Here is a 22384-nt window from a genome sequence, read left to right on the forward strand (position 1 = left end):
TTTAAATTGGTGGGAAAAAAGTATAATGAGTAGATGAATGAATAAAATAGAAATAATTTTCTGCGTAATTTCCACGTGTTCATGATGAGTATTTTTCTCTTTGTATTTTTCATTCCAAATTCTGAAGGAACCCAGTATTTTCAGCTTGTTGGCTACCGAATGTGGGCATACAAAATTTAATCTCTGCATCAAAGATCATAACTTTCTACACTTTTCAGGTTTACTTGAATAACTATAAGGTCAACACAGTAAGAAATAATTCTGATATTACCTTTATGTGCATGTGTTAGTTGCTCAGTTATGTCTGACTCTGCGACCACATCAACTATAGCTCACCAGGCTCCAAAGTCCATGGGATTCTCCAAGGCAAGAATACTGGAGTGGGTTGCCATGTCCTTCTCCAGGGGATCTTCCCCACCCAGAGATCGAACCTGGGTCTCCTGCACTGCAGGCAGATTCTTTACCATCTGAGCCACCAGGTAAGCCCCATTACCTACATAAGACTTTTAAATAAATGAGAGGGAACCATGTGTGTTGCGGTTCCCAACTCTTCAAGCAAAACCAGTTTTAGTATCCAGTCTCTGATGTGAAATTTTAGAAAAATTCTTCTACTACAGATATGTTCATTATGAAATAAATGTTGACTTTCTCCTTTTTTATTTATGAAATACATTTAATAGCCAATCAAAGTTTCTGAATAAACTGGGTTCATAATCAGTCCAAACAAAAACAAAGTAATGGCATTTGCATTAGCCTATGGGGGCAGGAGGAAAAGAGGACGACAGAGAATGAGATGGCTGGATGGCATCACCAACTCGATGGACATGAGTTTGAGTGAACTCCGGGAGTTGGTGACGGACAGGGAGGCCTGGCGTGCTGTGATTCATGGGGTCGCGGAGAGTTGGACACGACTGAGCGACTGAACTGACTGATGTGACTGTGTAAACGATGCACAGTGCTTCTTAAGTTGTTTGAAATACTCAAAATAATGCAATTCTGTTCTCATAGGGTTAAGAATCCTGTGTAGGAAAACTTTTCAACCTTCCACTTTATGAATGACACACTATGTGTGTGTGCTAAGTCACTTCAGTCATGTCTGACTCTCTGTGATCCTACAGGCTGTAGCCCACCCGGCTCCTCCATCCATGGAATTCTCCAGGCAAGAATACTGGAGTGGGTTGCCATCCAGGGGATCTTCCTGACCTAGGGATCGAAGCCAGGTCTCTGGCATTGCAGGCAGATTCTTTAAGTATTAAAAACCAATGCATTTCCTCCATTGGCAGGTGGGTTCTTTACCACTAGGGTCACCTGGGAAGCCTATGTCACACTCTATGGCTTATCTAGAAGTACACAGCTCTTTCATGTCATGACACAATTAGAATGCAAATCCAATTTCTTCAACTTCAAAACAAGTAACTGTTACACTGTATCAAGTTGCCTTGCACTTTGATGCAGATATTTAGGAACAATGAATTAATTTAAGGAAGTCTCTAGAAAATAAAGAAAACAGATTCTAGCTGCAACCACATCAGAGAAACTTTCAGATAGAATATAAACAATGTAAGAGTTCTTTGTTGGAGTACATTTGTTGGAGAAGACTCTTTAGTGTCTCTTTAAACTGTAGGAGATCCAACCAGTCCATCCTAAAGGAAATCAGTCCTGAATATTCATTGGAAAGACTGATGCTGAAGCTGAAACTCCAATACTTTGGCCACCTGATGTGAAGAACAGACTCATTGGAAAAGACTCTGATGCTGGGAAAGATTGAAGGCAGGAGGAGAAGGGGACGGCAGAGGATGAGATGATTGTATGGCATCACCAACTTAATGGACATGAGTTCAGCAAGCTCCGGGAGCTGGTGATGGACAGGGAAGTCTGGCGTGGTGCATCCCATGGGGTTGAGAAGAGTCAGACATAATTGAGCGACTGAACTGAACTGAAGAACATATCTGAAGAAATGATCAGAGAGATCACAGTGAAAATATTGTTAAACATTAACTAAAAGTGTCCCGTGCCTGTTAGGCTGTTGGCACAGAAGGATGGGAGGGATACGAACTACGGTAAGGAGAGACAGTCACAGAAAGACCTGAAGTCCCAAAGTGAAAGTGAAGTCACTCAGTTGTGTCCAACTCTGTGTGACCCCATGGACTGTAGCCTACCAGGCTCCTCCATCCATGCAATTTTCCAGGCAAGAGTACTGGAGTGGGTTGCCATTTCCTTCTCCAGGGGATCTTCCTAACCCAGGGATCGAACCTGGGTCTCCTGCATTGAAGGCAGATGATTTACCATCTGAGCCACCTTGGAAGCCCCAAAGAACTCCTTATAAGCTACCTCAGCTCACTGATCCCAAGGAGCACATTCTAAAACTATGTATGCAGTAGCTCCAGATTCTTGCTTATTCTCTAAGGAAGCAAAGGGTTAAGAAGTCTGAAAGAGATCTAGGATGAGTTTTAGTAGATCCACTGTCAATAAAATTTCTCTCCACCTCTTTACTGATATGAAATTATTTTACGAGAGAAAAGATGCTTTTATTTCATTAACACATAAATCTTAACATTCAAATACTGACTGCAGGAAACTTCCATCAACAAATATGATTGACTGATAGTTGATCAGTTCCCAAATTAGAATAGAACAGAAGAACACTGGAAATGTGAAAGCCACTGCTAGGAAAAAGAGGATGCTGAGATGGGTCAAGCCTTGTAACACTTTATTTTGCATAGAACTTCTCTCACTTCTATTTACAGAAGCTCACCTGTAAGGAATTTTAGGCATACAAGAGTGTTGTGGTTCATTCATCAAGTTGTGTCCAACTCTTTTGCAACCCCAGGGACTAGAGCCCACCAGGCTTCTTTGTCCATGGGATTTTCCAAGTGGGATGCCATTTCCTTCTCCAGGGGATCTTCCCAAACCAGAGATCAAACTTGTATCTCCTGCTTTGTCAGTGGATTCTTTACTGCTAAGCCAACAAGGAAGCCCACATGCATGTTAGTGGACAAAAATTTCGTTTTTCCCTAGGCTATAGCAGCATCACCTAGCAACTGTTCTTCTCATACTTGCATGACTCATAACTGTCCTTGTTGACAATCCTCCAGTCCTCTCAAACCCTCTCTCCTCTCTTTTAAAATCACAGAGGATAGAATTTGAACCAAATTTTTGGTTTTGTTCAAAAATTTGAACAAAAATTTTGTTCAGTATTTTATTCAGTTCCAATGATCAGACCAATCACAATACCTTGCTCCCCTAGGGACAGGGCTCAGACTCAGGCCTGGCCAATCATACCCTTGGCAATGGGGATTGATATAGAGGAGGAACACACCTAAGTAGAGCCAGAGTCCTTTTTCTGGGTGAAGATACAGATATTGAAAAATACAGTACCAACAGAAAGAACTGCTGGTATAGGCAGGGCCATATTCGCTCCTAAATGAGCTGGCCAGTCTGCAGCAGACAGAATAAGCTAGCACACAGAGAAGCAGGGAGAAGCCAACAGAAAGATGGAAATGTTGTGATGAGGCTGGGTAACTTGCTCCAGTTCCTAAGGTCCTGGTCCCTGTAGCTTTTCCACTGTGTGAGCCACTTCAAAATATACCTCCCAGCTATGCAAGAATTCTTTATGGCTTAAACTAATGTGAATTTCTGTTTGCTCACTAGCACATGAAAGAGTGGTAAGATTTCATGAGTTTATGAAACATGGGCTTTTCAAAATCATGAACTTTGTTACGAAAGGACTTTTAAAAAGAGCCTTCATTAAATCAGGGCATTACACTTGTGGGTAAAGAATGATAATGGCACCTCTCTAGATTTTTCTAGAAAACCTTAGCCTGGAGAAAAATATGTGATAAAAAACAATAATAGTGACTGCACTCAAGAGAACCCCTTTGTATATGATTACAAACTCAATTACTAACAGCCAATAACTTAGTAAAAGAAATTCACTTTAAAAGTATTAATGAATATAAAAACATAAAGGTACTTTTCACAATACTTACTTTAATTTCAGGTTGAAGCCAACTCTGTGTCTTTGTGTCAAATATGTGAACATCATTATGCCATCCCCAGAATATCTGCTCTTCCTAAAACAAATTTTTTAAATATTTAAAAAGTTTTTAATGACTTTTAGATTTGTATGATAGTTTCACTGCATATTTACTGATGAAATAATAGACATTTTTACAGAAATAGAGTCAAGTGTGACCATAGTTATAAACTTAACGCAGACACCAGTGGCTCACAAAGTGTGATCCCTAGGCTATAGCAGCATCACCAGGCAACTGCTCTTCTCATAGCGTTGCTTGCATGACATCACTGTACTTGTTGACAATCCTCCAATCCTCTCAAAGGATTATCTCTTTGAAAATTGCAGAGGATAGAATGATATTTAGATATGAAAATCTATTTTCCTAAAGTACATGTGCCAAATTTCTAATCTTTGCTGTTAGAAACTTTAGGGAACAGTGGTTTTCTTTTCGTAAAAGAATTCTAATCACTTAACTAAGCAGCTTATTCTTACACATTAAATGTATGCTTACTCTCCTTTGTCTTCTAGGAAGACTTGGCAAGGCAAAGATTTAGCAGTTAAACTGTATTTAGTATCTTCTGCATTGTTGAAATCTTCTACCACTACTCTAGCTTACCTCTGCAGCAGTTTTGTGTTATACGTCAAGACTATATCATTCATTTTCATCAGGACTTGTCAAACAAGTCAAATAAACTAAATAATTTACCTAGTTCAGAATCTAAGTGAAAAAATCTACCTGTACACCATAAACTTCAGGACACGATCATTAGCCTAACTATACTAGTTGAGAAAAAAAATGAGAGCTTTTACTGATGAGTAGACATAATTAGTGGGAAGTTATATTACTAAAAATTATCAGTAATACTGTAAGTAGCAAAACTTAAAAGATACTTCATTTTAAAAACTCAAAAACCATGTAAACCACTTTTATCACTTAAAAACCATTCAATTGTATTAATGTATATTAATTTCACACACAGTCTAAGTAAAGCCTATGGAGAAATTTTAAATACCCATATACAAAGAGATATACATGAAATGTACATATACGTTTACATTAATATGTACGATAATAAAATACACTAGTAGAAGGTAAAAGTGAGGTTACTGTGTATTTTGGTGGTGAGATCAATGGCTTTTAAAGTTATCTTTTAAAAGATCTCATTTTTGTAAGTCATGACCTCTTTCATTAATAAAATAGTTTATTCTCTAGCCAGTAAGAATAAGTAGAAAAAAGCAGTATCACTACCAACTTACTCACTGTCATACAGAAGCCAGTCTGAGCTATGAATAGTTCTGGTGGACGTACCTAAAAGGAGGTGTATGTCAGCAACAGCCACTGTGGTTACCTAATGAACAAAGTTTTTCAAGTTGTGCTAAAGCCACTACTTGTCTAATAGAAGCATCTTTAAGTGATTTATGACATCAGTAAAAGAAATTACTCTGCCAGTAGCAATGAAGGCTGATATCATTAGGTGAGAGAATCTCTGGCAACTGAACCCAAATTCAAAAGAGAGAAAAGACATTTTTTTTTCATAGTATCAATTATAGCAAATTAAAATGAGAAGGACTGGGCTCAATATTTCTAAAAACGTTAAGGCGACACTAAATTAGAGGAAAATGTAAACAGTGATTACTCTCTTACCCAAGATGCATCATGAACATCAAAACAATCTTGGAGTTCATTATGTCTCCTACACCCATAGCCACCAAAATATATTAATCTGAAAAACAAAACAAAGGACACACTTTGGGAGTTCTGCTTTCAGCTTGGTCACAGAAAGTTGAAAGACACCATTTCTCTCACAACTTAAACAAGCCATATAAACTACAAAACCATAATTAAAAAAAAAATCAAACCGCTATGGGAACAAAGAGACCTAAGTGAACTAATTCCAGAAAGCGATGAGCCTGCAGCAGGAGAGAGAAGCCCCTTGTTGCCTTCATCCTTGATGCAACAGCAGCAGGAGGAAGAACCTGGCACACACAGGGTTTGTAAAAGAAGCCAGTCAAAATTTTAATAGTCACGTGTAGGCTAACACAGCAAATTAGAACCTTAAGAGACTCAATCACCTAGGGAGTATGAATCTATTCAAAAAGTATTCACATAATCTTCAGAGAGGACTTAGGGTCAGTCACCAAGAGTATGAAGCAGCAGAGAGCACAGCAACTCTTCTTGAGGCAATCTGAGCTATCAACTCTAAAGTTTGGGATCAGGACAGGAAATCTAAGGGAAATACCTCAGAGTGCTGCCCGCAAAAGGCCAGGGAGGACATGCAATGCTTAAAGAGATCACTCAAGGTACAGAAAGTATAAAGTGGAATTGGGGAGCAAAGAGAACTTCCTAGCAACCTAAATACCGACCAATTAGGCTGTGAAACAAGGAGGGATCTCTCATAGTTCTGAGAAGTAGGAACATGGCTGTGAAGCCCAGCTCTAAATCTCTACACAATCCCTAGTGCTCAAAATGTGGGGAACTAGCAAAGAAAAGTCTTGATCCTGCATCAGAACATTTGAAGCCAGTGCTAAAACCGAAAGAAACTAAAGCTGCAACAAAGCCTAACCTCAGGCCAACTGCAGGTTAGACTGACTTAAAGTCTACTCCAGCAACCTCAAAAAGAAAGGGCATGTCCTTTTCTGGAGAGATGCATTGTTTACTACAACCTTTACTGTTCTTTCAAACAGAATGTCTGTCATATGATGTAAAATTAGAAGGTATATGAAAAGGCAAAAAAAAAAAAAAAAATAGTGACCCACGATCAAGAGAGGAAAGAGTCAATATAAGCTGACTTCAAGGTGGCCCAGATATTGGAATTAGCAGACCTGGCCTTTAAAGTAATTCTAACAGAAATAGTAACAGACCAATTTGTAAAAGGTGGACAAAGTTCAGGAAGAATGAGGTAATTTTGGCAGAGACATGGGGACCCCTATTATAGAGGCAATCAAGTTAAGATGAAGTGATTAGGGTAGGCACTAATTCAATATGACTGGTATTCTTACACAAGGGGGAAATTTGGAGGAAGACAAGCAAGTACAGAGAGAATGCTATGTGACTATGAAGGCAGAGATCTGAATGATGCTTCTACACACCAAAGATTACCAACAAGTCACCACAAGCTAGGGAGAGGCATGAAGTAGATTCTTCCTGAAAACCCAGAGAATGAACCAACCGTGCTGACAGTTTGATCTCAGACTTCTAGTCTCCAAAACTATGAGACAATACATTTTTTGACACACCCCATGGCGTGCGGGATCCTAGTTCCCTGACCAGGATGCACACCTGTGCCCCTTGCAGTGGAAGTGCAGAGTCTTAACCACTGACAACCAGGGAAGTACATTTCTGTTGTTTAAATCATTCAATTTATAGAATTCTGTTACATCAGGCTTAGCAAAATAAACATTTACCACAATTATAAATGTATTATCCTTTGATCCAGAAATAGTGGAATTTTATCCAACAAATAGATCTGCAATTATATGTATATAAACACAAAGATATTCATTAAAGCGTAGTTTGTAATGGCATAGGAATTGAAATAATCTAAGTGTTGCTTCATCTATCAGGAAAAAGTTAATTAAACTATAGTAAATCCTTATGGATTGAGTGAACTCCGGGAGTTGGTGATGGACAGGGAGGCCTGGCGTGCTGTGATTCATGGGGTCGCGGAGAGTCAGACATGACTGAGCGACTGAACTGAACTGAACTGAAATCCTTATGGGTGATTACTATGCAGTTGTAAAAACAAAACAAAAACAAAAAAACAAGCTTTCCAACTAGAGATACAGAAAAACGAAAGTTCTCCATGGTACAGTGTAGACTAAAAGAAGCAGCAGGATGCAGAATAGTGTACAGAGTACACAGATGTTTGTGTAAAGAGGAGGCAGAAAAGATACAGATAAATATATATAGAGATATATATACATGTGTATACATACATATGTGTTTGCTTCTATTTGCTTAAAGTAACAGAGGGCAACTGTTCCCAAATGTGTCTGCACCTTGGAATTACCTGAGGAGCTTAAAAAAAATCATACTCCCATTGATTATAATTTAGTTAGTCTAGGGTATCACCTGGGCTTCACAGCATTAAAAAAAAAATCTCCATATTATTCCTATGGCAGACAAGTTTGAGAACCACTGCTATAAAAATACAAAATATGTTGATAAAAGTAGCTATTTGTACATCTGGAGGGGTAGGAACAGGATGGATGGAAGCAACAATGGGAGCTAGACATTTTAATATGGTTTTGATTTTTAAACCATGTGACTATATTAACTATCCAGAAAATTAATAAAGTAATTAATTTAAAAAAACAAATAGTGGTACACCCGGGGCGGATTCATGTCAATGTATGGCAAAACCAACCAATATAATATTGTAAAATAATTGCTGCTGCTGCTGCTAAGTCACTTCAGTCGTGTCCGACTCTGTGTGACCCCATAGACGGAAGCCCACCAGGCTCCCCCGTCCCTGGGATTCTCCAGGCAAGAACACTGGAGTGGGTTGCCATTTCCTTCTCCAATGTGTGAAAGTGGAAAGTGAAAAGTGAAAGTGAAGTTGCCCAGTCGCGTCCGACCCTTAGCGACCCCATGGACTGCAGCCTACCAGGCTCCTCCATCCATGGGATTTTCTAGGCAATAGTACTGGAGTGGCTTGCCATTGCCTTCTCCGGTAAAATAATTAGTCTCCAATAAAAAAAAAAAAACCCAAATAGTTGCTTCCATCATATTTATTCTCATGACCTGGCTCTTATCTAGGATTCAAAACTGCCTTTATCATCAGTGTCAGAACAGTTTGTAATTATATCTTGAAAAAAAATCAGTTTCAAGTTTTCTCTGTTTTGGACACAAGCTATAATCCTTACTTGAATGCAGTTAATGAGGTGGTTTTGCTGCATTACCTGTCTTTATATACCCAGCAGGAAAGTTTATCACGTGGTGTGGGTGGTTGCCCTTCAAAGTTGGTGATTTTTTCCCAAACGTAGGTTCCATCTCTTGTTCGCAAATTAACAAAATAAAGCTTTTAAAAGAGGAGAATACTATTAACAGACAGGGCATCGGAAAATTAAATATATGTCACAGGGATAGGTGATCCAAAATTAATAATATTACTTTTTATCTTTAAAAGGTAAAAATTTTAATTGTAGAGTTAATGAAAATGGGACTATGTTTTAGAAGCAAAAATAGTATATGAAACATAATGAAATGAATCTTTACCCTTCTTGTTCTTGCCCTATGGATATCAACCAAGTAAGCAGTTAATTCTGAAGCAGAAGGATCTGGGACCAGAGAGGAGCAGGTATGTTGCATTTTCACTCTATCTTTTAAAACCTTATCAGTTAGCTCAAGCTTTTCTACATATGTCTTCTTTGCAAAATGCTTGTAAACTTGTGAGATGAAGTGACACATTAAACATTATATTTTTCTGCACTCCTGAATTGAAAGAAAAAAAATTACTCGATTGCTGTAGCCTTTGTCATCATATCCTCCAAAAACGTACAGCTTTCCATTAATGGAAGCACCGCAACTTCCTGACATGGAGGTAGGGAGTTCTCCTTCCATGAGGTGCATTGTCCTGCAGCAAGAATAATGTGGAATTCCGTAACTTTCCAGAAAGGCAAATTAAAATTCCTTTTGAACTCCATCAGTACTTTTTCAATGAAAATTGTCACTGACAATTACAATTAAAATATCATGGTAGCCAGTACTCTAAAAACTGTAAGATCATTCATGGTAAAGATTTTTCAACCTACTGAGGAAAATAGTTACAAAATCTTCTCAAGTCACCAGAATTGGGAAATAGAGCAAAACAAAGTCTTCAGATAGGAATGGTAAAGGACAACAAATGAAGAGCGGAAGGCATTTGGGGAGAGAAACATCCAGAGGGAATAAAGCACTGAAAAAAAAGGAAAGGAAGACAGCAGAATACTGCAGTGTGTTCTGCGTATGGTCTCAAATCTCTTCTTGTCTATGACAACAGTTATAACAGATACTAAGACTGGACATTATGCAGTGTAAAATTACTTACCACAACCCACTATCAATATCATAGGTCCAAATCTCATCATTGGGCAAATATACTTCATTGTCTTCAATAGACTAAAAACACAGAATACATAAGATTATGTTTATTATTTACAAAGTAACAACTAAATAGTTGCTCAGGATGGGGAAACCACAAGGAAAATAGTGAAAAAGACAAAAAACAATAAACAGCCTCAAAGAGGGTTTTTTCAATAGAAATTAAGACAGATCAAAAGAGAAGGGGAAGAGAGACATTTTCTAAGAGAAAGTAGGCAAATACAAAATAGCAAGTACATGAGTCTCAGAAAAAGACTGAGAGCCATTAAACTTTCCAAGGAAGTTCAAGAAAGAGAAAACAGCAAAACAGTAACATTAGACCAGAATACCGAAGACTATGAATCCAGAAAGAAAAGGAATATCGAAAAAGGGCAATATATTTGTGGTAAAAGGGAGGAGTTAAGAAAGGAAACTTTTATGAAGTATAATTAAGAGCACCATATCATATACCTTGATTCACTGGACATGTTTTTTGAGTGCCTACTATGTGCAAGGCCTAGTGTTAGATGTTGATTAAATATAGAATCAAAGCATCAAGATAAATTTAGCTAGTCAAAATGCCAACTCCAAATATTAATAATCTCTAAAGAAGCTGATAACATATACAGTACACTCTGATATTTATAATGAAAAGAAAAATAAGAATAAAATAACAATTTTCTTTATGTTAAGGTTAAAAACCTAGGGATTAAAACAAATCCTTACATAAATCTATCAGGATTACTTAAAAGTTATAAAATAACTCAAAAATAGCTAGTTGCAAAAGATGTTTAAGAATATCTAAGAATTAAATGTCTAAAAATTTAAGAATTTCTGTATGATGTATAAATTATTAACATGCTAATAGAATTAGTTAATATTCTCATTGCTCTATTAGTTAAATTTTTAAAATAGTATCCTGACTACTAGGTCTACGTCTCTAACTCCATCTCTGTTTCTGTCTGTCTGTATCTCTCCCCCACCCCTATTCTCATACACATACACTCAGAGCAGAAAAATATTATAATAATATTTACAAGGAAACTTCCACTCTGTCTGACTGAGGCAACTATGTCTGACTGATGGACAAGTAAATAATCGTTAAGAAAAGGAGTTAACTGTATGACTCTAAAGTTTAATGGCATCCAGCTCTAGTAGCCACATGAGTACACCTTTACAACAGAAATAGTATGAAAATGGCTTCTGTCACTTTTCTGCTTAAGTCCCTTCAGTGCCTCCCTGCTGCTCGCAGGATGGTCTAAAATTCTTATGACTCTGTGCTGTATGGCACCTGCTATCCCTCCAAAGTTCTTCTTGCCTTAAGTCGTTAAGTTCCAGTCTTCCTTCCGTTCCTGAACCCATGCGAGTTTCCAACTGGACCTTCACCTCTGCTCTTCTCTCTTCTTGCAATGCTCTCCCAGAATTTGTCTGTCTAATTACTCTTTCTTTGGGAATCATTTTGTTGCTTCTTTAATCTTCTAGAATAAGGTTAAGAGATTAAGGTCCCTGTTAAATGCTCTCATAAATCCTGTGCTTTCCCTTCAAAGTCCTTTGTCTGTATCATATCCACACAGCACCACCACTGCCATGATACAAGCTTCACGAGTGCATAAATCATGTTTATTTTGTTGTTCCCAGAGTTTCACAGTGATTTGGACATACAAGACAAATAGAATATTTGTGGCTTAAGAAAATGGATACATGAATAATACTTATTAAACTGACTGTATGCTCATCTCATGATTAAAAAGAGAAGTCCGTTTAACTAATCTTTAAAAGCGGTGTTGCCAAAAATCAAATGGAGCACAGAATTGAACAATTTGGCCTTAGTTCCTTATTTTCTCAGTGGTTTCACTCCTAAATTATCCCTTCTCTTTTACATCATCAAATTTTGCTTCTGTGGTAGATCACCCCTATTGATACTCAAACATGCCTTAGTATTGCTCATCTTAAAACAAAACTCTTCCACAACTCCTTCTCTTATTTCTCGGCTCCCTTCATAACAAAGGTTCCACACTGAGTTACAGTGGAACTCCCCATTGCTTCACTGCTCGTTACAGCATCAACCCAGATTAGTCAATTCAGACTCATTCCACTAAAACCGCTTTTGTCAAGGTTACCCTAATTAGTGAACTTATTAATCCAGAAACATAGCCCAGAGAGATGGAATATATAAAAAAGAAGTTAAGAGACATGGAGGAAGAGAGAGAACGAGAGTGAGGAAACTTGACTCAAGAAAAAATGGGAAATATGAATAATCTGTTTTGATTGAATCAGAGATTTAAAATCTCCCCCACAAAGTACCAAACCCAGATGGCTTTACAGATGAGTTCTTCCAAACACTCACAGAACAAATAATTAAATCTTCCAAAAAATCTACTCCAGAATATAAAAGAAGGAATACTACCCAAACCACTTTTGAACATAGATGTAAAATTGCTTTAAAAAGTAATGAGTAAATAGGATCCAGTTGATGTATATAAAAGGTAACATATTATACTAACTTGTACTTAATCCAAGGACTGGAACATTGATTTAATACTACAAATATTACTACTATTTTTTATAAGTCATCACATTTGGAGAGTAAAGAAGAAAAAAACATAATTATCTCAGTATAATGCAAAAATCACTCTTGGAAACTCAACATTCATAAATTGAAAATTTGGTAGAAGGGCACCTGATTCATTTGAAAAGGGCCATTAATTTGAAAAAGGAAACCTACAAACAAAACCCTAAGCAGTCATCAAACTTAATGGTTAATAGTTTAAAACAATCCCTCTGAGATTAGGAGCAAGAAAAAAACAGCTCTCGTTTTACACTGTACTTTAGGTCCACCAGTGGAGTAAAAAAATAGGAATAAAGATTAGGATGGAAGAAACAAAACTGTTATCATGTGTAGATTCCACATAGAAAATAAAGGTAATTAACAGATGGATTTTGAGAATGAATGTATGTTTAGGAAGTTTGCCAGAGTAAAAAATATTCAAGTTAGTTGTATTTTAAAATACCAATGATACTCAAGAAATTTAGTTTTAAAGAAACTAACAACAAAAATTACAAAGAAACCAAGAGTAAACCCAATAAAAGATATATAAGATATTGATGAAGATACTACAAAACTTTATTGAAAGACATCAAAAAGTCTTGAATAGAGATATACTACATACTTGGACCTGAAGTCTCAATTTCATTATATGTCTATCACTCTCAAATGATCTAAAGATTGAGTACAGTAACATAAAATCTTAATAGAGTACTGTATTTGACAATCTGATTCTAAAGTTTATACAAATGAGGAAGTATGGTGGAAAGCAAGTTGGCAGTTCTTCTAAAAGTTAAATAGAATAACCAGAATAAATAGAATAACCACATGACCCAGGAATTCCACTCCCACGTATCCAAAAGAATTGAAAATAGGGGCTCAGATACTTGTAATGCCGATCTTCATATCAGAACTATTTACAATACACAAAAGGTGGCAACAACCCAAGTGTCCCAACAACAGATGAATGGATAAACAAAATGTGGCATATGCGTACAATGTAATCCTATTCTCCATAAAAGGAATGAAGTTCTGATACATACTGCAACACAGGCGAACCATGAATGTAATATGCTAAATAAAAGAAGCCAGACTCACAAATATAAACATTGTTAAGATCTCATTTACATGAAATATTTAGAAAAAGGCAAATGTATAAAGATAGAATGATTAGAAGTTAGCAGGGACTGGGGTAAAAAGGAAGGGAGGCAGAATTTCTGTTTGGAGTAAGAGTTTTAGAAATAGACAGTGGTGCATGCTAAGTCGCTTCAGTCATGCCCAACTCTGTAGACCCTATGGACTGTAGCCAGCCAGGCTTCTCTGTCCATTCCAAGCAAGAATATTAGAGTCAGTTGCCATGCCCTTCTCCAGGGAATCTTCCGGACCTAGAGACTGAATCTGTTTCTCTTACATCTCAAGCACTGGCAGGCAGGTTAGTTACCACTAGCACCATCTGGGAAGCAGATAGTGGTAACATTGTACAACACTGAATATAATGCCACCAATTGTACACTAACTTGGTGAAAATGACAAATTAAATGTTTTATATATTTTACTATAATAAAAATAGTAAAGAAAATGTATATGAAACAACAAAAGTCCCTAAATAAACAAAATATTCCTCAAGAACAAGATAGAGTGTGAGTGAGGCTTTTACCATCCAACATTCAGGCTTCTGGTAAAGCTGTTGTAATTTAGACACTGAGGGAGGTTCTGTCACAAGAATAAACAGCAAACTTCACAGAATAAAGAACCTAGAAACAGATGACACAAACATGGAAACTTGATGTGTGACAGAGTTTGCATGTTAGTAGGGAAAGAGGGTACTATTTAATATATGACACAAGAATAACTGATTATCCATATTGAAAATATAATAAAATTGGATCCCTACTTTAAACCAACCAACCAAACAAAAAATTCAGATTAAAAAAAATTAAATGTGGAAAGTAAAACCAAAAATTGTTCAGAAGACAAAATAGGAGACTTTATGATCTCCACGCTGGGAGAGATTTAGGATGCAGAAAGTACAAAGCATTAATGTCATTAATTAAAAGCCTCTGTTGAACAAAATATAATCATCAAGAAAGTACAAAGATAAGCTACAAACTAAGAAAAGTGAAAGTTGCTCATGGACTATACAGTCCATGGAATTCTTCAAGCCAGAATACTAGAGTGAAGCCTTTCCCTTCTCTAGGGGATCTTCCCAACCCAGGAATCGAACCCTGGTCTCCCACATTGCAGGCAGATTCTTTACCAACTGAGCTACCAGGGAAGCCTCAAACCAAAGACATATTAAACTCATACAACTATATAATTAAAGAATTCCTATAAATCAATAAAAGACAACACAATAGACAAGTGAGCAAAATACATGAACCAGTGTTTTTACAGAAAACACAAATAGTTCATAAAGCTATGAAAAGACACTCCACTGTATTGTAATCATGGAAAGCAAATAAAAACCACAATGAAATATGTCGTCACACTCACTGGATTGGCAAATTTGAAGGTCAGATGGTACCAAATGTTGTCAAGGATGTGGAACAAGGAGGAAGTTGGTGAGGGTGGTATAAATTGGTACAAATATTTTGCTAACACTGACGTTTCCAATTTAATTTGGAAGTGTATGACCAGGCAACCCAGCATTCCATCCCTTGGTGTATGCCCTAGAAAATGTATATGCCCCCCTGTATGTATAATAGGAGACATGTTACAAAGAATGTTCAATGTAGCATTGCTTACATTTCCAAAAAGAAAAAAAAAAACCTGAAACCAAATATAGATAGGGAAATGGCTGTGAATTCATACAAGAGAATATTATATAGTACACACATGGCAGGAATAAATCTAGGGGTGATTTGCAAAATATTTAATAACTGCACGGCATAGAAACTGACCAAACAAAATAAACACTAAGCAAACACAGTCACAGCCATGCAAGTGCACACTAGCTGAATACAAATAATGATTGAGTCTAAAACACACAATGTTAACTAGAAATAAGTCATGAAAGGAAATCCATGCTCTGATTAAAAAACCAAATAATATATTGTTTAGGGACAGATGCATAAGTGATAAAATTATAAACAAAACGGTGATTAATAAGAAATCAAGATAGTGGTACCCTATGAGCGTGGGAGGAACAATATAATCAGGGCAGGATAAACAGGACACTTCTAAGGTACTGACTTTAGCTGATTTCTTAATCTGGAAGTACAACATGATAGTTATTTTACATATCCTTTTGTATAAACATTTCGAATTTTTAAATTAAAGAATAAAATTCTAATAAATGAATATCAGGTAGCTCATGGAATCATCCAGAGAAGGCAATGGCAAGCCACTCCAGTACTGTTGCCTAGAAAATCCCATGGATGGAGGAGCCTGGTAGGCTGCAGTCCGTGGGGTCGCTAAGGGTCGGACACGACTGAGCGACTTCACTTTCACTTTTCACTTTCACACATTGGAGAAGGAAATGGCAACCCACTCCAGTGTTTTTGCCTGGAGAATCCCAGGGACGGGGGAGCCTGGTGGGCTTCCATCTATGGGGTCACACAGAGTCGGACACGACTGAAGTGACTTAGCAGCAGCATGGAATCATCAGGGAAGCTGGAGAACCAGCTTATGTTAAGAGAAGCAAGACCTAAAACCCCAGATAACTAGTCTGAAGTGCAAACTGCCCCAGTCGCTGGTGAGCAGCTTGTAGCACTGCAGCTTGTAGAACTGCCTTTTACGTCAGGGACCTTATCTTCCTACAAATTCTGTGGGTAGCTAAGAATCCTCTTTAAGTCCTGATTTTTACATCTTTATTCTTAAGTCCAAATCTACCACACATACATCTAACCAATAGCATCCAGGCTACTTGCCCAGAACCTAGCTGCAAGTGAAGCTGGAAAAAACCTGGTACTCTGGTTCTTTTTTATTGGGCACCTACTATGAGCTATGTCTGACTCAGGACACCAAGGACAGAATAGGGAACAAAATTCCTATCTTTACAGAATGTATTTTCTACGAAGGTACATAGGAGGTACTCAGACAACTAAAATAAATTCTCAGACAACTAAAACAAGACTCACTTAGTGGGGGATACTACAAGAGGAAGGGGATTCAAGTTCTGGCCATCTAAAAAGAATTAACATCTCCACATAATATGGATGGTCTGTGTAATAAATAATTAACTTAAAGAAATACTCACTTAAGGCTTTTAATACACATTGCTAACTTTCTCTCCAAAAAACTTTACTAGTGCATGAGTAATTCATTTCCCTACGCTCTTCTCAAAACTTCTTTTTAATATTTGCAAATTGGAAAAGAAAATTTTCATTTGTGTTTCTTTGATTTACAATCTATTTCTTTCCTTTTAAATTTCTATGCACGTCCATTGCTCATTTTTCAGAGAAATATCAATCTTTATTTTTATAGAATTTTTGTTTATGACATATGTTGTAAATAACTTTGCCAGTTTGTCATTCACCTTCTCACTTTATGGTGTTTAAAAAGCACATATTTAAAACTTTGATCTTAACTGCTCTAAGATGATTAAACAATTTTCCATTTATATTAAAAAACAACTCTGGTCTACCAAACTTTTTCCCTTATAGTTTTTTCCCAATTCAGTTTTTCTTTTCCCAACTCAGAATTTTACAAGTCACATATTTTCTTCTGGTATCAAATAGCTTAATTTCTATATTTGTCAATCTTAAACTCTACTATCATTTTCCTCCAGTAGTCCCAGGAACATATTGAATAAGCAACTGTTTTTCCAGAAATGAAATGCTGCCTTTTATATACAAAATATTCATATGCTTGGTTGTTTATGTAATTCCTTCTCCATCTCATCATGCTATCTCAACTTGCATCACTGATTTGTTTCAGTATTGTGTTATGTTTTAAAATCTGGTACTGTAAACCTCCAACTTTCATTCTTTTCAAACATTTTCTAAATAAATTCTTCTTTCCTTTAAGTCCTTTTCCAAAACAGAAACATATAGTTAAAACAGATTCATGCAGCTAGTTTGTATAAGGAAAGGTTTAGGGCAAAATGTATTAACATCAATTGTATTATGGAAATAAAACTGCTCATATGATTAAACCTTAAGAAGAAAGTATATCATCTGTAAATATGCTAAAACATTGTGCCTCTCCTCAAAAATTTAGAAAAAACTACTCACAACTTTTAAAGGTTCCTAGTTGTAATACTGAAGTTTGTATGAATTTCAGTAGTGTGGAAAATACATGCAAAAACTAGGAACAAGAGAATATTCTGGCATCAATTATAATTTACCTTTTTCAGCATTGCTGCTCTTACCTCTAGAGGTAGGGCTACTTTCAGATACACTGGACTTTACAAGATGTTCAATAATAGGGTAATAATAATTTAGACAGATAAATGTGGGCCATTCAAGTTTTAGGATATACTTTTGTCAATTTTAACACACATTGTGTTCATGAGGAGGAAAACTGGGCTTGGAACAATCAATCTGGAATCAACTGAATACTATTCTTAACGACTGACTACTGGATTCTCTCTAGATTCCAGGGCCTTTAAGCTGTTTAGAAGGATGTGAATAAAACAACTGTTGGAATTATTCTACTTTTTCATCATGATATGCCATGTCTTCTTTTCTGCCTCCCACTCTCTCTTTCCTTCCGCTTATGCCTTAGACATATTTTAAGTGCTGACAATCCCTGGATTTAAAACTAGGCTTGATCCAAATCTGTGGGGTACTTTCCAGGGTGGTTCTTACAGCATTTACTCATTGGATCAGTAGCAGGAAGTATTTCTATTCACTGACTGTCATCTGAAAACCTGGAATCTTACCAATTACACAATCTTCAAGATTAAAATGAAATGTAAAAACTCCAGACATTTCAGTTATGGGCCCAACAGAAATCTAGATTGTCACCAGGTATGAGATATTACAGACTACTATCTTAAGTGAGATTTTTTTTGTCATTTGTCACAATACTAAGAATTAATATAGCCCTGAAGTCTGACAACTGTACATCTTCAAGTGGTACAGCTCAAAACAATAAAAATATTTCTTCTGCAAAAACCATCATTATATCTAGACTACTTTTTCACCAAGAACACGAGGTGAAACTATTAGACCTTAGGAAAGCCTAATTTATGTTTATCATAGAAAAAAATAGGCTTTAGAAATCCAATATATCTAAGTTGGAATCTGCTGCCCGCGCAGCCAAACGGTCATTGAAATTATTTACTATTACTGACTCATAGACCTTATTTTAAAAATAGTATATTACTTACCTTAAAAGGTATAGTAAGGATTATATGAGATTAGGAATATGAGATTTCCTAACACATGCCACGTATAGTAGGCACTCAAATGTGAGTTCTGATTTCCCAACCTGACACTGAATCAGATTAAAAACAAACGCACAAACAAAACAACAAAAACCAACTTGGATTTGAGAATCATTTAACATACACAGTATGTTCTTTATTTCTTTGAGCGATTCAGTCATGTTACATCTGTCACATAATAGTATCGAATCAGTCAGAAAAATATTTGTTCTACCTCCAGTAGAACTCCAGATGGCTCGCTTTTTTTTTTTTTTTCTTAAATCTTAAACTAAAGGGGTTGGCATATATTCCTGAACTGCTTTCCATCTTTAGAATCCTTGCTTCTATAATCATACGATTATAGAAACAAAGCACATATTCAAACCTCCAGTGTAACAAGAATTTTAAAGCCTAACATTCATACTGTTAATATGAGCCTGATTTCAGATTCGGAAACAAAAAAATATTCGTCATTACCCATTGGTAAAGGAATGCCACTAAAAACTACTTAAGAATACTTAAATGCTTCAGTGATTCCGAATCGCGCCGCGGGAATAAGGAAATATTTATGTAATAATATAGCACGGCATCCTCGGTGGGCTTTTGAGTCTGCGTAAGCATTTAAAAACGATCATCAATCGCGCAGTAACCGCCTGAGCGCTGGGCAAGCCGAGCTATCCGCCAGCTGCGAGGACCTGGCGGACTGGAGAATGGGAAGAGCCCGGGAGAGGGCTTTGAAGGCTTTCCTAGTGCAAGCAACGGCGGCTCGGCGTCCAGCCCTGAAGCGGCGGGACAGCGGCCGACAGCAGAGGGCCGGGCGGGGCGCCGCGGCGCCGACCCGGGCCGCGGACCGGCCCCCGCCTCCGGGCCGGGTGTGGGCGGGGGCTAGTCGGCCGGTCGGGCCGAGGCCGGGCGGGCTCCCGGCGCGAGTCCGCCCCGTCCCGCCTCTTCCCCTTACCACGTAGCCCCCCCATACGTAGAGGAAGTTTCCGTCCACCACGGCACAGTGGCCGCTGCGCTCCTCGGCCACGCAGAACAGCTGCGAGTCCGCCATCCGCGCGGTCGCTGGGCCCAGAAGCTCGGCGCACCGCAGCCCCTGCCCACGGAGCGGCCTCTCCTCCAGCCCGGCTCCTCCACGCACGAACGGAACGCGTCGAGGGTCGAGATTGGTGGGAAGGCGGCACCAGTGCGGCTGCGCCGTCCCGAAGCCCGCCCGGGAAGCCGAGCCCGGGGTGGCGTCGCCAGTTAGGGATGCTTGAGGTCTGAGTGGGCAGGGAGGTGCTTTCGCTTCTCCGCAGCCCTGCCACTCGCTGATTTCGTGTCACTTGCGATTGTGTTGTGGCGGAACAGCCTAACTCTGTACCTTATCCAGTGACTCGATAGACTTCTTGTACACGGACTTGATGTTGCTGTGACTTAAATCAATGTATTAGTACACAAATGCTTTATGAAGGTTTGCCTTTTCCATTCAACTTCCAGCAGAGATAGTTATCCAGGGAGAGAGAGAATAGGAGAGAATGAGAATTTATATATATATATATATATATATATATTTGGTTGAAAATTTTCTAAAACGTATGCCAGCAAGCTGCAGCCCGCAGGCCAAATCTTTTCACTACGTGTTTCTGTGGCGCCTACAAGTTAAACATAATTATATGTTTTTTAACGGTTGAAAAAAATTAAAAATTATATTACTCATAAAAAATACAAATCCAAATTTCAGCATCTATACATAGTGTTCTTGCCTGGAGAATCCCAGGGACGGGGGAGCCTGTTGGGCTGCCGTCTATGGGGTCGCACAGAGTCGGACACGACTGACAAGACTTAGCAGCAGCAGCAGCATACATAGGTTATTGGCACAGAGCCACTCTAATTCGTTTAAGGATTGTCTGTGGCTGGCTGCTGATGTAAGCCACAGAGTTGAGTAGGCCCAGCTGAGTACCTGCAACAAAGACCAGATAGGTCTCACTGTGGAAAATGTTTACTGTCTGGCCCCTTCCAGAGAAAGCTGCCTAACCCTTGTTATAAAATGATGTTACTGAAGAAAAACTAGTGCCGAGACGGAAGACAATAATCATACCAGTGTCTATAAATGCCCCTGTCCTTTAAGCGAATGTGGCTGCTCACCCGGCAGAACGTTAATTTATTCATTGATTCAGCATATGTTTATTAAGTGCCTGCTTGCTGTAGCTAGCTCCTACTGAGGCCCGGTTAGACACAAACGCTGAAATAATCAAGTATTATTGGCTCCTCAGAGTCTTGTAGTAATAGATACGAAATAAATTCTAAATATGTAGATACTGGTCTTCCTTGGTGCCTCAGCAGTAAAGAATCTGCCTGCCAGTGCAGGAGACCTGGGTTCAATCCCTGGGTTGGGAAGATTCCCAGGAGAAGGAAACGGCAACCCACTGTAATATTCTTGCCTGGGAAATCCGTTGGATAGAGGAACCTGTCCGGCTCCAGTCCATCGGGTCGTAAAGTCGTACATAAGCAGCAAGTCAAATACACTGGAAGTCACCGTATAGCAGTTCTGAGGAATCATCCTCACATTTTATAAGACTGCACGTTCACTTATAAGCACTCCAAGGTTTTTTTAACTCATTGGAGCAAGCGTTTTGACTCGTGGCAAATTAACAGCTCACTTGCTGGAATAAGACTGAGTAATACACTCACTGTACATGGAACAACAGACTGGTTCCAAATAGGAAAAGAAGTACGTCAAGGCTGTATATTGTCACCTTGCTTATTTAACTTATATGCAGAGTACATCATGAGGAACGCTGGGCTGGAAGAAGCACAAGCTGGAATCAAGATTGCTGGGAGAAATACCAATAACCTCAGATATGCAGATGACACTACCCTTATGGCAGAAAGTGAAGAGGAACTCAAAAGCCTCTTGATGAAAGTGAAAGAGGAGAGTGAAAAGGTTGGCTTGAAGCGCAACATTCAGAAAACGAAGATCATGGCATCTGGTCCCATCACTTCATGGGAAATAGTTGGAAAAATAGTGGAAACAGTGTCAGACTTTATTTTGGGGGGCTCCAAAATCACTGCAGATGCTGATTGCAGCCATGAAATTAAAAGACGCTTACTCCTTGGAAGGAAAGTTATGACCAACCTAGATAGTATATTAAAAAGCAGAGACATTACTTTCCCAACCAAGGTCCGTCTAGTCAAGGCTATGGTTTTTCCCGTGGTCATGTATGGATGTGAGAGTTGGACTGTGAAGAAAGCTGATCGCCGAAGAATTGATGCTTTTGAACTGTGGTGCTGGAGAAGACTCTTGAGAGTCCCTTGTACTGCGAGGAGATCCAACCAGTCCATTCTAAAGGAGATCAATCCTGGGTGTTCATTGGAAGGACTGATGCTAAAGCTGAAACTGCAATACTTTGGCCACCTCATGCGACGGGTTGACTCACTGGAAAAGACTCTGATGCTGGGAAAGGTTGG

General features: G+C 38.3%; 1 protein-coding gene across 2 annotated transcripts in view; it reads right to left on the reverse strand.

Moving 5' to 3' along the window:
• KLHDC1 (kelch domain containing 1) overlaps positions 1-20156 on the reverse strand; it is a 38212-nt gene extending 18056 nt beyond the window's left edge. The window contains exons 1-7 of one of the 2 annotated variants that reach the window (XM_088839739.1): positions 19893-20156; positions 10048-10118; positions 9477-9594; positions 8921-9039; positions 5664-5742; positions 5280-5327; positions 3990-4073 (exon numbers count right to left, since the gene is read on the reverse strand). In XM_088839739.1, the coding sequence (XP_088695865.1) occupies positions 3990-4073; positions 5280-5327; positions 5664-5742; positions 8921-9039; positions 9477-9594; positions 10048-10118; positions 19893-19988 (615 nt within the window). In that variant the 5' untranslated portion in view covers positions 19989-20156. The remainder of the gene's footprint in view (positions 1-3989; positions 4074-5279; positions 5328-5663; positions 5743-8920; positions 9040-9476; positions 9595-10047; positions 10119-19892) is intronic. The other variant, XM_055437018.2, reaches the window with a different exon arrangement.
• Between the last annotated feature and the right edge of the window lie 2228 nt (positions 20157-22384).

The sequence above is a fragment of the Moschus berezovskii genome, chromosome 9 (genome assembly GCF_049115385.1).
Source record: "Moschus berezovskii isolate FMDL1 chromosome 9, NW_MosBer_1.0, whole genome shotgun sequence".
NCBI classification, from domain to species: Eukaryota; Metazoa; Chordata; class Mammalia; order Artiodactyla; family Moschidae; genus Moschus; species Moschus berezovskii.